The sequence below is a fragment of the Hypanus sabinus genome, chromosome 2 (genome assembly GCF_030144855.1).
Source record: "Hypanus sabinus isolate sHypSab1 chromosome 2, sHypSab1.hap1, whole genome shotgun sequence".
Taxonomy (NCBI): Eukaryota; Metazoa; Chordata; class Chondrichthyes; order Myliobatiformes; family Dasyatidae; genus Hypanus; species Hypanus sabinus.
The window spans coordinates 166,804,677-166,820,218 of NC_082707.1; the positions used below are offsets into that span (position 1 = coordinate 166,804,677).

The 15,542-nt window shown below is 44.0% G+C and overlaps 1 protein-coding gene across 1 annotated transcript in view; it reads left to right on the top strand.

Annotated features, from left to right (window-relative positions):
• cdc42bpb (CDC42 binding protein kinase beta (DMPK-like)) overlaps nucleotides 1-15,542 on the top strand; it is a 209,338-nt gene that overhangs the window by 161,168 nt on the left and 32,628 nt on the right. Inside the window, exons 17-22 of the mRNA XM_059958771.1 lie at nucleotides 58-182; nucleotides 290-395; nucleotides 5,787-5,935; nucleotides 8,982-9,079; nucleotides 9,207-9,286; nucleotides 12,130-12,228. Coding sequence (XP_059814754.1) covers nucleotides 58-182; nucleotides 290-395; nucleotides 5,787-5,935; nucleotides 8,982-9,079; nucleotides 9,207-9,286; nucleotides 12,130-12,228 — 657 coding nt within the window. The remainder of the gene's footprint in view (nucleotides 1-57; nucleotides 183-289; nucleotides 396-5,786; nucleotides 5,936-8,981; nucleotides 9,080-9,206; nucleotides 9,287-12,129; nucleotides 12,229-15,542) is intronic.

Consider the following 15,542-nt stretch of genomic DNA (forward strand, 5'->3'; position numbering starts at 1 on the left):
CCACTTGAAAATATTTGTACTGTTCCCATTTTATAAATTGCAGCTTTTGATTTTCAGATGTGCACATTTGTGGACAAGCTTACAGCACAAAACAGGCGGCTTGAAGATGAGTTGCAAGATCTTGCAGCCAGGAAAGAATCAGTGGCTCACTGGGAAGCTCAAATTGCAGAGATCATACAATGGTGTGTAATAGTCTTTAAATAATATTAGTATGTAAAGATTTGAACTGGGATAAAGATTATGTATGTAATATTGTTTCCATAATTATGCTCATCTTTTAAATGTTTAGGGTGAGTGATGAGAAAGATGCAAGAGGATACCTGCAGGCTCTGGCATCCAAGATGACAGAAGAACTTGAATCCCTCCGCAATTCCAGCCTTGGTTCAAGAACATTGGTATGCTTTAGAGATTAAGACGTAGAAGCAGAATTAAACCATTTGGCCTATCAAGAATGCTCTGCCATTCAATCATGGCTGGCTTATTATTCTCTTTCAACCCCATTATCCTGCCCTCTCCCTTTAACCTTTGACACTCTTCCTTATCAAAAAGCAGTTAAATGTACCCAATGACTTGGTCTCCACAGCCGTCTGTAGTAGTGAATTCCACTGATTCACCACCTACTGTCTAAAGAAGTTCCTCCTGATCTCTGTTTTAAAGGGATGTCCTTCTATTTTGAGGTTGTGCCATCTGCTGCTAGACTCTCCCACTGTTGACAACATCCTCACCATGTCCACTCTATCCAGGTCTTTCAACGTTCAGTAGGTTTAATGAGATCCCCTCACACTCTTCTAAACTCCAGTGGATACGGGCCCAGATGCATCAAACCTTCTTATAAATTAACCATTGTATCCCTGGTATCATTCTTTTAAACCTCCTCTGGCTGTTTTCCATGCCGTCACGTCCTTCCTTATAGGAAGGAATATGGGACCAAAACTGCTCACAATATGCAAAATGAATTTTCTAGAGGATTATAATATAGCTCTTCATAAGTAATTTTCTAATATAACTAGAAAATAACTGTTATTTTATTTGTTATTAGTTACTTTCTCTCTTTGAAGTCTGATCACTTTTTAAAAATTTTTGTTTGTTGTTTAAGAAGTATTAATTTATTGTAAAAATCTTGCTATTTAGAAAAGTTCGCAAAGATATGATTAAATGTTGAATAATTTCATAGATGAAGGAAAAACCATGTACTTTTTCACATCTAGTTAACTTTTATCATAATTCATTTGTATATTATTTGATCAGCAAATCCTTAAAGGAACTTTACAAAATAATAAGATAGGCTTTGTGCCTGTAATTGGAAAATATATTACTGTGGCGCCCCATTTCCTAGCGTATCCGAACCGACTCACGGGGGTTTGCGAGCACAGAGCTTTGGAGCCTCTATGCCATGGGGGGCCGGTTGACAGAGGCTTAAAAGTGAGGCTGAAGTTTTCGAATATGTAGCACACCGCTACAATTGGTGACCCCGACGGTCCAAACGATTTTTGGACCAGAAATGACCGACGCCGCCTCTGTTCATGCGGTTTCGTTGAAACTGCCGGGTTTCTGGACACAGCGCCCGGACCTATGGTTCCAGCAAGCCGAAGCCCAATTCCACGTTCGCCAGATCACCTCAGAAGACACCCGCTACTACTACGTGGTGAGCTCCCTCGACCAGGACACAGCGGCCCAGGTCGCGGAGTTCGTACAGTCGCCCCCGGCAGACGGCAAGTACACGGAATTCAAAGCCCTGCTCCTCAGGACTTTCGGACTCTCACGGCGCGAGCGGGCTGCCCGTTTACTGCACCTGGACGGCTTGGGCGACAGACCTCCATCGGCTTTAATGAATGAGATGTTGTCTCTCGCCGACGAACACACACCCTGCCTCATGTTTGAGCAGGCATTCCTGGAGCAGCTGCCCGAGGACATACACCTGCTGCTGTCCGACGCGGATTTCAGTGACCCCCGGAAGGTGGCAGCCCGGGCGGACTTGCTGTGGAACGCCAAAAAGGTGAGCGGGGCGTCCATCGCACAGATCTCCCAGCCACGCTCCCGGCAGCAAACCAGTCCAGGCCCGGCCGCAGAGCCTGGCAACCCCCGGCCCAATGAACACTGGTGCTTCTACCACCAGCGGTGGGGTGCAGAAGCCCGCCGTTGTCGCCCGCCCTGCAAGTTCCCGGGAAACGCCAGGGCCAGCCGCCGCTGATGGCTACGGCGGCTGGCCATCGGGATAGCCTCCTGTATGTGTGGGACAGAAGGTCGGGATGCCGGTTTTTGGTCGATACTGGGGCTGAGATCAGCGTTTTACCTCTGACGAGTTACGACACCCGCAGCAGGGCACCGGGTCCCCCCCTGAGGGCCGTGAATGGCAGCACCGTAAGGACCTATGGCACCCGCCAGGTGCAGCTACTGTTCGGCTCCAGCCAGTTCACGTGGGACTTCACACTGGCCGCCGTAGCCCAACCGCTTCTGGGTGCGGATTTTTTGCGGGCTCACAGCCTGCTGATCGACCTGCCCAGGAAGAGACTGGTACACGCCGAGACCTTTCAGACGTTCTCCCTGGGTGCAGCCCAGTTGCCGGCCCCTCACCTCGGCTCCATCACGCTGTCCGACAACGACTTCACCAGGGTCCTGGCGGAGTTCCCATCGGTTCTGGCACTGCAGTTCACAGCAGCCATGCCCAGGCACGGCGTACAGCACCACATCCCGACCCAGGGACCACCCCTCCACGCCCGTCCTCGGCGGCTTCCCCCGGACAAGCTCCGACTGGCGAAGGAGGAGTTCCAGAGGATGGAGGAATTGGGGATCTTCCGGCGGTCCGACAGCCCATGGGCCTCCCCCCTGCACATGGTGCCCAAAGCGACGGGGGGCTGGAGACCATGTGGCGACTACCGCAGGCTGAACGAGGCTACCACACCGGACCGCTACCCTGTGCCGCACATTCAGGACTTTGCGGCAAACCTGCACGGCGCACGGATCTTCTCCAAGGTAGATCTCGTCCGGGGATACCATCAAATCCCGATGCATCCTGATGACGTCCCCAAAACGGCTCTCATCACCCCGTTTGGCCTTTTCGAGTTCCTCCGCATGCCGTTCGGCCTGAAGAATGCCGCACAGACGTTCCAGCGGTTAATGGACGCGGTGGGACGGGACCTGGACTTCGCGTTCATCTATTTGGATGACATCCTCATAGCCAGCGGCAGTCGTCAGGAGCATCTGTCCCACCTCCGTCAACTCTGCGCCCGACTGAGTGAGTACGGTCTTACAATCAACCCTGCCAAATGCCAGTTCGGACTCGATACCATTGACTTCCTGGGCCACAGAATTACTAAAGACGGGGCAACCCCTCTGCCCGCTAAGGTAGATGCGGTCCGCCACTTCCCCCGACCCATCACGATCAAAGGCCTTCAGGAATTCGTAGGTATGGTCAATTTCTACCGCCGTTTCCTCCCTTCAGCTGCCCGGATCATGCGCCCCCTGTTCGCCCTGATGTCGGGTCCGAGCAAGGACATTACCTGGGACGAGGAGTCCGCCGCCGCTTTCGTTCAAACGAAGGAAGCTTTGGCGGACGCCGCAATGCTAGTACATCCCAGAATGGACACCCCTACCGCCCTCACAGTGGACGCATCTAACACGGCAGTCGGTGGGGTGCTGGAGCAACTCATCGCAGGTCGCTGGCAACCCCTGGCGTTTTTCAGCAAACACCTGCGACCACCCGAGCTTAAGTACAGTGCTTTCGACCGGGAACTGTTGGCGCTCTACCTGGCAATCCGGCATTTCAGGTACTTCCTAGAAGGTCGGCCCTTCACCGCGTTCACGGACCACAAACCGCTTACCTTTTCGTTTACGAAAGCATCCGACCCCTGGTCATCCCGCCAGCAACGCCACCTGTCCTACATCTCTGAATACACAACGGATGTCCGGCACGTCTCGGGTAAGGACAATGTCGTGGCGGATGCCCTCTCTCGCCCTACCGTTCATGCCCTTTCCCCAGGGGTAGACTTTGAGGCGCTGGCAGAGGCACAGCAGGCGGATGAGGAGATTCCGAGTTACAGGACCGCAGTCTCCGGTCTGCAGCTCCAGGACCTCCCCGGATGGTTTCCAGCAGGTTCGTTTGGCACGGACTCCGCAAACAGGTCAGTGAATGGGCCAGAACGTGCATGCACTGCCAGACGGCCAAGGTGCAGCGGCACACCAAAGCCCCACTGCAGCAGTTCCATCCCGCCCACCGGCGTTTCGACCACATTCATGTGGATATCGTGGGCCCCCTGCCAGTGTCGCGCAGAGCGCGTTACCTCCTGACTATCGTGGACCGGTTCACAAGATGGCCAGAGGCGGTCCCGCTCACCGACACCACCTCCGAATCTTGCGCCCGAGCCCTGATCGCCACCTGGATATCTCGCTTTGGTGTACCAGCCCACATTACCTCCGACAGAGGCGCCCAGTTCACCTCCAGCCTGTGGTCAGCTATGGCCAGCCTCTTGGGGACTCAGCTGCACCACACAACTGCCTACCACCCACAGTCGAACGGGCTAGTGGAGCGTTTCCACCGTCACCTGAAGTCGGCCCTCATGGCCCGCCTGCGAGGAGCCAACTGGGCGGACGAGCTTCCCTGGGTCCTACTCGGCATCCGCACAGCGCCCAAGGACGACCTGCGCGCCTCGTCGGCCGAGTTGGTATACGGCGCGCCCCTGGTCGTCCCTGGGGAGTTCCTACCAGCCCCAAGGGGGCAAGAGGAAGAACCCGCAGCAGTCCTGGGCAGACTTCGCGAGAAGCTCGGTAACCTGGCCCCCATACCCACTTCACAGCATGGGCGGCACCTGACCTGCGTACCCAAAGACCTACGGAACTGTAAGTTTGTGTTTGTACGAAGGGGCGGGCATCGGCCACCGCTGCAGCGGCCATACGAGGGGCCGTTTATGGTGCTCCGGAACAACGGGTCCACGTTCGTGCTGGACGTTGGGGGGAAGGAGGAGGTTTTCATGGTGGACTGCCTCAAGCCGGCCCATGTGGACCTGGCGCAACCGGCCGAGTTTCCGGCGCCTCGGCGCAGAGGCCGACCTCCCAAGCAGGTTCTGGCCCAGGCTGTGGACATTGGGGGGTGTATCGCGGTTCTTGGGGGGGGGGGTTATGTGGCGCCCCATTTCCTAGCGTATCCGAACCGACTCACAATTAGATAACCTACGGGGGTTTGCGAGCACAGAGCTTTGGAGCCTCTACGCCATGGGGGGCCGGTTGACAGAGGCTTAAAAGTGAGGCTGAAGTTTTCGAATAAAGTTTTTTTCCTTCAACTGCAGTTACCGACTCCGTGTCGTAATTTTAGCGCTGCGTGTAGCACACCGCTACATTACCAACTTTCAGAAAAAGCACATCTACATGATAATGAGATTTTCTGCAGAATTGTTTTATATTATAGTCTTTGTGGACTAATGCTGTAAACTATGCACAACCTGAGAGAAATGTTTCTTTGATTTTGTTTCTACATTGTTGACAACAGCAAAACAAATAAATTCAGGAATATGAAAATGACCAGAACTCCACACCAACAATGGCCCTTTTAGGAGTTTGTTGTACATTTAGTTTTAACTGTCACTCACTAAATTTAGAAGTGAGCATTGAACTTAGAAATAATTGAATTCTAAGGCATTAGAAACCAAATTAGCATAAATAGATGCCACTGGGAGGGAAAATTTAACACGGTGTAAATGTAACTCAGCTCCTTGTGGGGAACTGGCAACTCAGTAAATAATATTCTTATCAATTAACTGTTCTTTGTTCATTCTTTATGTTTGCTCATCCAGGATCCTCTTTGGAAAGTGAGGCGAAGTGCAAAGTTGGATATGTCAGCCAGATTAGAGTTACAGTCAGCACTGGATGCTGAAATACGTGCTAAGCAGTTAGTACAGGAAGAGCTAAGTAGAGTGAAAGCAACCAACATGGCAATTGAGAGGTACGGTTTTCATGGTCAAGAATTTACATGAAATGTAGATTGTCATTTGAATGTTTAGTTGATGTGAAGCTTTTACATACAATTTGAGCAAGTTGTGGAACATGAAGCTTTTTCTAAAATGAGAGCAAGAGGATGTCATGTGACCTTTCCCAAGCCAGCTCTTAATACCCTTTAATCCCAGATATCTGGTGATTTAGGTCTTAATACATTCGATCATACACCCATTAGGGTTAAGGATTTCCAGTGTATTCATAATCCTCTGGGTGAAGGAATCTGTCATCTCAGATCTAATTGCTTAAGCTTTCATCTTTAGATCATAACCTGACTCCTCCAGATATAGACTGCTCAGTCACGGAAAGCAGTTTATCAGCAGCTATCCAAGATATGTGAAAGATCATGCTTAGAATGCCCAGGGCTTAACATAGGAAGGAAAGAACAGTCCAGGAGAACACACAGCAGACATTTACTCAGATTATCTTAGGGATAAGTAACTACCATTTTGAGATGAGTCTTGGTACTTAAAGACTATTTCTCCTGGAACAGAGAAGAGGAAATTGAATAGATCCTTATCTTTTTTGTGAGATGGTGAAGTGACAAAGAAAGAACTTTTTTTACTCTTACTAAGAAGTTAGTGATCAGGGTTTTCAGTTGAAAGCTGTCTTCCTTGAGTGTATAGAAGTTAGGTCAGATATTGCAAAAGAGACTACTGTACTTTCAATAAAATTGAAAAGAGGATGCATTTTGAATAAATGAAATTCCAGGACCATGGGGTGATGTGTAGTTAGTGGGATTAATTTGGGAATGGCAGTACCAATGCAGTGGGACATGTAGTCTCTATACCATTAACTTCCATTAATTGGTGATAACATTCCTTGTGACTGAAAGTACAGTCATTCACAAGATTTATTAGCATCAGCTAATGGAAGGCAGTGACTAGTCTGAAAGCACACTGCCTAAGAAGCACACACTACTGTTGATAAAGATTTGAAAAGACAGTCAGTTGAATGGAATTCCGAAGAGATTGCTATATTAGCAGAAGGTGCACACTTCTGTGAGCTATTACACAAACTTGGTCTTTTCTCCACCTTCACCGTTATAACATTTGAACTGGGAGCCTGGCTGGATATGGCTTATCAATTGGTTCATTGCCCTTTATTCTTGCCTTCTCACCTTGTCAGGACATTGAAGATGATCCTGCACATTTCCACCCTATTAAGTTGAGCAGCAACTAACTATCAGGTGATGTAATGCTAAGACCCAACTTTTGGAACATCCAGGATAGGTTTTATTGGCTAGGAGCAGGGCATTCAGCAGTACATCAATTTGACAGATTGTAGTGGCCTCCGATCCTTGGAAATTCACCTGAATATGATCCAGACTACTAAAGTGATAAAAGCACTGTAGATATTGTCTCAAGTAACAATGAATATTAACACTGAGGGAATATTTGAGTATCACCTGGAGTTTTTTATTAGCAACAAATGAATACAAAGGTGGTCTGAAATCAGAGGATGGAAGTTTAAAATGAGGAGCAAGAAGTTTAGAGGAAACCTGAGGAAGAGTTTTTCATGCACTGCTGAGAGAGTGGGCGAGGCAGGTACACTCACAGTTTTTAAGAATATCTGGATGAGTACATGAATTGCAAGCCATAGTAGATATTATTAATGCAAGTAAATAGGAATAGTATAGATTGGTGGGCTAAGGGGCCTGTTTTCATGCCATATGATCCAATCACACCATGACTTACTGTATGAAAGTAAGTTTTCAGTAAGATTTCGTGACAGCAATTAAGACGCCATGATGCTAAAAGTAGCGAGTATGGCCCAGTGCATCATGGGTAAAGTCCTGCCCTCCATTGAGCATATCTACAGTGAGCGCAGTTGCAGGAAAGCAGCATCGATCATCTGGGACCCCCACCATCCAGGGCATGCTCTCTTCTTGCTGCTGCCATCAAAGAGTGCCTCAGGATCCCTCAACCATCAGGCTCTTGAACCAAAACAGATAGCTTTATTCAACTTCACTTACCCCATGACTGAACAGTCCCCACAACCTATGGACCCACTTTTAAGAACTCTTCATCTCATGTTCTTAATATATGTTCCTTATTTGTATTTACGAAGTTTGTTAGCTTTTGCACTTTATTCGTTTGCCCTGTTGGGTGAGGTCTTTCATTGATTCTATTATGCTTCTTGGATTTACTGAGTATGCCCACAACAAACCAAATTTCAGGGTTGTATGTGGTGACATTATATGTACTATGATAATAAATTTACTTTGAACATGAATGATAAAGCTCTTAACTTTTTATGCCATTTGAGTTCGATAGTTTGTTGCGAAGACACCCAACATCAAGGGTGTTCCATGTACTTGTATGCCAGGTCTCTTGGTGAGATGTGGAGGAGCAGATCACCTTAGATTAGCAGCTTCATGAAAGTTAAATTTGTTGTTTTGTGGTAGGAGTACAGTACAAGACATAAAAATCACTAAGATCTATATTTTTAAAAAATGCAAAAGAGGAACAGTGAGATAGTGTCCATGGGTTCATGGACCATTCTGAATTCTGATGGTGGAGGGAAAGAAGCTGTTCTTAAAATGTTCAGTGTGTGTCTTCAGGCCCCCGTACATCCTTGCCGATGGTAGTAATGAGGAGAGGGCATCCTGGATGGTGATGGATGCTGCTTTTTGAGGCATCACCTCTTCAAGGTATCTTGATTGTGGCCATGATGGAGCTGACTGAGTCTACAGCCTTCTGTAATACTGTGCATTGAGTCTCAATACCAAGCTGTGATGGAACCATCAGAATGCTCACCACTGTGCATTGATAGAAATTTGCAAGAATTTGGTAATGTGTCCATTAGGATATTAATTTTTCTCAGTCAAAAATAAGATTGGTGAGGAATGGATCATCTGTAAATACTTCCCATTCTGGCTTTCCATCATCCTAGCCACTTAAAATGATGGATTGGTGACATCAAATATAAAAACCAATTCAATTGAACTCATTTTGGTATTCTGCATTTTCTCTTTCATGGAAACTATTTTATAGCAAACTGAAGGAAGCAGATGCCAAGAATCAGCAATTCACAGAGGAGATAATTAACCTAAAAAAAGAATTGGAGGAAAGCAGGACTAGAACAGAAAAAGGTTAGTGACATTTGCTGCTTAAAACAACCACTCTGTGGTATAAGTATAAATTTGGACTGTTTTATAACATTAAAATGTGTGTCTTTTAAAAATTTTTTCACTTCTATGCTTACTTTTTCTGTTAAAGGCCTCAAACTCCCAGATTTTCAAGACTCAATTTTTGACTACTTTAACACCTCTCCAGTTCCACATGACCTAGGATTTAAAGTAAGTGTTTATTATATAGTGATTAGATCATACTCTTGTAAAGACATTTTATCCATGGTGCTATAAATTTCATTTGAGCAGTCAAGAATTAAAAATATAGCTTGGTATATTTCAGAACAGAAAACCTGTATGTGTTTGAAAATGTTAATCTTAGCTATGCAGTTTTCTTTTTGATTGTTTAAAGCAATTTGATGTAGGTTTTAATCAAAAATCGAATATACTGAAAATAATGCAACATTTATTAAAGATCCCCAGAAACACGGTATCCTTGTAATTTCCCTGTTATGTGTAAATTCCATTCACATGTTACTTTCCAATACGGTTTCCTCACAAATTAGAACTTGAACAAAATTATACTAACTGTTCACTTCATGGTACTGAGTTATGCAGATTCCAAATATCTCTCAAGAATCTGTCATCTGTTCTTTTTAATAAAATCATGGTTTTCCTTCAAAATAAATTTGATTATATCCAAATGCAGTAATCTCTTTGCAAGAGGTGGTGTCCTGATGAAAGCCTTTCACTTTGCAGAAGGGAATTCACTAAGTGTGTTTTTCTCGTATCTGTTGCACTAAGGGTTCTGTTTGTTCTTCGTCTACATCATCTCTTCTAGCATTTTGGGAAGAAGTAAGTTTCTGTGCTTGCTTTTTCACCCTAACTATTACAACCTGCAAAAGCTGACCCTTTGAACTAGCTGAGTTTCTGTGTTAATCACTTATGCTGTCGCTTTATGTGAAACCTTCTATACTTATTTGGTTGCCATTGCTACTGTTTGAAACTTGCTTGTATTCAAAACTTGCTTAAGTTTCAATATATTAAAATAAACAGTTGATATTTCATACTTAACTTCCTACATGCTGTTACTATAGTGCTTAAACAGAACATTATCCTTTGATTCTTAATAATATAATTCAGCAGTCTACTAAACAAAAAGGTTAACACTTTTGAAACCTACTTGTATAAAAGATATACTCTAAAGAATTAATCAAGTGCAGGAGTTCAAGTAAGTTGTGACAAATGTTTAGAATCATCCCTCATTAATTATTTTTGATTCATTTTGTCTGATTAATTAAATCTGTAAAATAATCAATGATTCGAATGTAATCTTGCAGTATTACCTGGTAACGATGAGCATTTTTGCAGTACCTTGTCATTGGCTCCTAATTCCTGAATCTATTAAGGAGTTTACTGCCATTTATTTGAACTCCTGAATTTGGACATTTAGTAAGCATGTAATGATCTGTATCCTAGAGTTTTTGAATTTACAGAAACTAGGTGATCTAACATTTACTCCTCCCTGTCTAAAATATTGTTTCAATGATTCTTGTTTTCTGGCTATCTTTTTCAAACTTGATGTCTTCCATCAAGCCCTGCTTTTTAAAGAACAAACATGTAAGAAAATATTTTGCCATACCTGACAGCATCCATTCCTTAGTCCGTTGTAGACTAGGTTATGGTTTGACAATAAGTGATGATTCAAATAGTTCTTGTCACTTTATATGAATGAACTGTATCTCCATGGTCCTTAGGTGGAATAATATTGTCTGGTTGTTAAAATATGCCCTCAAATAAATGAGTCTAAAGTACACAAAAGATCAAGATCCAAGGTCCATTAGTTACATCAAACACTTATTGTGCAGCTATACTAAATAAAAGTACTCAGCATCTTTGAAAAGAGGGACAAAGTTAAAACCGAAAAACTGTGAAAGGCAAAGCCATGTGACAGTTGTATTTAAGGTACTCAGAAAGCAGAATATATTGGAACTACTCAGTCGTTGGGGCAGAATTCTTGAAGAGACAGACTGAGTTCACATTGACTCTTTATCAGGCTGGTAAATTTTTGAATTCTATTTTGTCTCTGAAATAGGACATTCTGATTTAAAACTTGCTTCAGAAATCATTTGTAATCCTTTACTCCTTTACATAGTACATTTAATAGCATGTTCCTTTAGACTTTAGACATTTATAGGAATATTTGAAAAAGAACTGGAGAATTTCTTCTATTATCCTCGACATAGTCATACCTTAAACAGCACCTAAAACAAACAATCTGACCATCCATTTCATTGATGTTCCAAGTTGACTACCACTTTTGCCACATCTCTACACTCCTCAAATTGACCCTAGCAATGAATGGATTATGTTTTATGCAGATCATAATTTTAATCATTCCATGAAACAAGAAGATAATTTGGCCATTTTGGATGCATTCTATTTTAAATAGTTGTTTTGTTTAGTCAGCATATTGTGACTCACTAGCTTGAAATATGAGTGGTTAAGCAGACTGGTCCTATACTAGCTTGAGTATGAAGAAAAAGGTGATTTCATTAAAATGTACAATGGATTGAATTCACAAAATAAGAGGATGGCCATTCTGGAAAGAGATAAGGAGAAACTGCTTCATTACACGAGGTATATGGGGGGTTCAGTCACAGTATATTCACGGCACAGTTTGATAGATTTTTGGATATCAAAAGAATCAAGGAATCCAGGGTTAGTGTGGGAAACTGGCACTAGGATAAAAGTTTAGCCATGATCTTATTGAATCGAGTAAGGTAGGGACTGATTGCCTGTTGCCTTTTGTTTCTTGCATCTTAACATTTAGTAACTTGAATAGCATTCAAAGACGTGCTTCATCAGAGCTTATTTTTTGATTGAAGAACCTTCCTTGGACTGGTAAAAGTAGTACAAATGAAGTAGCAAGAGAACCATTTTAAAACATTTACAACTTAAATTTTTCACTTCTGGGAAACATCTTCTTATGAATAGAAAGTAGATAAGCCATTACTTATTTTTGAACAGTAATCTTTAACAGAGTATTGTTCAAAATTTATATTTTCTAGAGTGGTTCTGTCAGTGAATCTGATATTAGTGCCCTGAAACCAGAAGCATTCTCACTTACTCCGTCACCATCAGCTTTGAGCAATGTGGAACGGAAGGATGTAAGTATTGCTCAATTTGTTGCATAGGTAGAAATCTTTAATGTGAAATCATTTAGCATTGTAAAGTCTACTAAGTCACCTCATGAATTTAATATTTTCCTAAGGAGATTGATTTATTATGTCTTTCTCAACTCAGTCTTCTGTTTGAATGCTGTCCAGTTTCAAGTGGTTTTTATGTAAAAGCCTTAACACCAATCTCCTTCAAACTGACCCATTTTAGAAGCTGTTAACCTCACTGATTCAGTTTTATCGAGACCATGTGGTACCCTAACTTTTACCTACTATTTTAGAACAGACTGAGAATCCAGTCACACTTTATGAACCAAATAATGATCTCCTGTGCTGTATAATCCTGATTCAACAAAATCGGTGTGATTTAATGCTGCAGCAGGCTAATGGCACATTAAGCCATAGTAGAAATTATAGACAATAGACAATAGGTGCAGAAGTAGGCCATTCGGCCCCCCGAGTCTGCACCGCCATTCTGAGATCATGGCTGATCATTCACTATCAATACCCAGTCCCTGCCTTGTCCCCATATCCCTTGATTCCCCTATCCATCAGATATCTATCTAGCTCCTTCTTGAAAGCATCCAGAGAATTGGCCTCCATCGTCTTCTGAGGCAGTGCATTCCACACCTCCACAACTCTCTGGGAGAAGAAGCTCTTCCTCAACTCTGTTTTAAATAACTGACCTCTTATTCTCAATCCATGCCCTCTGGTACTGGACTCTCCCAACATCTGGAACATATTTCCTGCCTCAATCCTATCAAATCCTTTAATTATCTTAAACGTTTCTATCAGATCCCCTCTCAATCTGGTCAATTCCAGTGTGTACAAGCCCAATCTCTCCAATCTCTCTGCGTAAGACAGCCCTGCCATCCCAGGAATCAACCTAGTGAATCTACGCTGCACTTCCTCAATTGCCAGAATGTCCTTCCTTAAACCTGGAGACCAAAACTGTACACAATATTCCAGGTGTGGTCTCACCAGGGCCCTGTATAAATGCAAAAGAACATCCTTGCTCTTGTATTCAATTCCCCTTGTAACAAAGGCCAACATTCCATTTGCCCTCTTCACTGCCTGTTGCACTTGCTCATTCACCTTCATTGACTGGTGAACTAGGACTCCTAGGTCTCTTTGCATTTCTCCCTTACCTAACTCTACACCGTTCAGACATTACTCTGCCCTCTTGTTCCTGCTTCCAAAGTGGATAACTTCACATTTATTCACATTCAATGACATCTGCCAAGTATCTGCCCACTCACCCAGCCTATCCAAGTCTCCCTGTATTCTCCTAACGTCCTCTTCGCATGTCACACTGCCACCCAGTTTAGTATCATCAGCAAACTTGCTGATATAGTTTCCAATGCCCTCATCTAAATCATTGACATAAATCGTAAAGAGCTGTGGTCCCAATACAGAGCCCTGTGGTACCCCATTAGTCACCTCCAGCCAGTCCGAGAAACACCCATTCACTGCTACCCTTTGCTTTCTATCTGCCAACCAGTTTTCTATCCATGTTGAAACCCTGCCCCCAATGCCATGAGCTCTGATTTTACTCACCAATCTCCTATGTGGCACCTTATCGAATGCCTTCTGAAAATCTAGGTACACAACATCCACTGGCTTACCCTCGTCTAACATCCTTGTTACACCCTCAAAAAACTCCAACAGATTAGTCAAGCATGATTTGCCCTTTGTAAATCCATGCTGGCTCGGCCTAATCCTATTTCTGCCATCTAGATGTGCCACTATTTCGTCCTTAATAATGGTCTCAAGCATCTTCCCCACGACTGACGTTAGGCTAACAGGGCAATAGTTCTCCGTTTTCTCCTTCCCTCCCTTCTTGAAAAGTGGGATAACATTAGCCACTCTCCAATCTTCAGGAACTGATCCTGAATCTAAGGAACATTGGAAAATGATTACCATTGCATCCGCAATTTCCTGAGCCACCTCTTTTAGAACCCTCGGATGCAGACCATCTGGACCCGGGGATTTATTAGCCTTCAGTCCTACCAGTCTACTCATCACAGTTTCTTTCCTAATGTCAATCTGTCTCAATTCCTCTGATATCTTATGACCCTGGCCCATCCATACATCTGGGAGATTGCTTGTGTCCTCCCTGGTGAAGACAGATCTAAAGTACGCATTAAATTCTGTTGCCATTTCCCTGTTTCCCATAACAATTTCTCCCAATTCATTCTTCAAGGGGCCAACATTGTTCTTAACTATCTTCTTTCTCTTCACATAGCTAAAAAAGCTTTTGCTATCCCCTTTTATATTCCTGGCTAGACTGAGCTCATACCTGATATTTTCTGTCCGTATTGCTTTTTTAGTTAAGATCTGTTGTTCCTTAAAACTTTCCCAATCATCTGTATTCCTACTCGTCTTAGCCCTGTCATACTTTTTTTTCTTTAATGCTATACAATCTCTGACTTCCTTTGTCAACCACTGTGGCCCCTTCCCCCTCTTTGAATCCTTCCTTCTCATTGAAACGAACTGCTTTTGCATCTTTCGTATTATGCCCAAGAATATCTGCCACTGCTGATCCACTGTCTTTCCTGCTAGGGCATCTGCCCATTTAACTTTGGCCAGCTCTTCCCTCATGGCTCCGTAGTCTCCTTTATTTAATTGCAACACTGACACCTCTGATCTGCCCTTATCCCTCTCAAATTGTAGATAAAAACTTATCATGTTATGATCACTACTTCCTAATGGCTCCTTTACTTCAAGATCACTTATCAATTCCTGTTCATTACACATCACCAAGTCCAAAATAGCCTCGTTCCTGGTTGGCTCAAGCACAAGCTGTTCCAAAAATACATCCCTTAGACACTCACAAACTCCCTATCCTGGGGTCCAGCACCTACCTGATTCTCCCAGTTCACCTGCATGTTGAAATCTCCCATAACGACTGCATTACCTTTAGCACATGCCAATGTTAACTCCCTAATCAACTTGTACCCAATATCCACGCTACTGTTTGGGGGCCTGTACACAACACCCATTAGGGTCTTTTTACCCTTACTGTTCCTCAGCTCAATCCACACAGACTCTACTTCCCCTGTTCCCAAGTCACCTCTTGCTAAGGACTGAATCTCATTCCTCACCAACAGGGCCACCCCACCCCCTCTTCCCATATTTCTGTCTCTACGATAGCACGTATACCCTGGTATACTCAATTCCCAGGCCTGATCCCCTTGCAGCCATGTCTCCGTTATCCCAACAATATCGTAGTTCCCCATTTTCATCTGAGCTTCAAGCTCATCTGTCTTATTTCTGACACTACGCGCATTCAAGTATAGAATTCT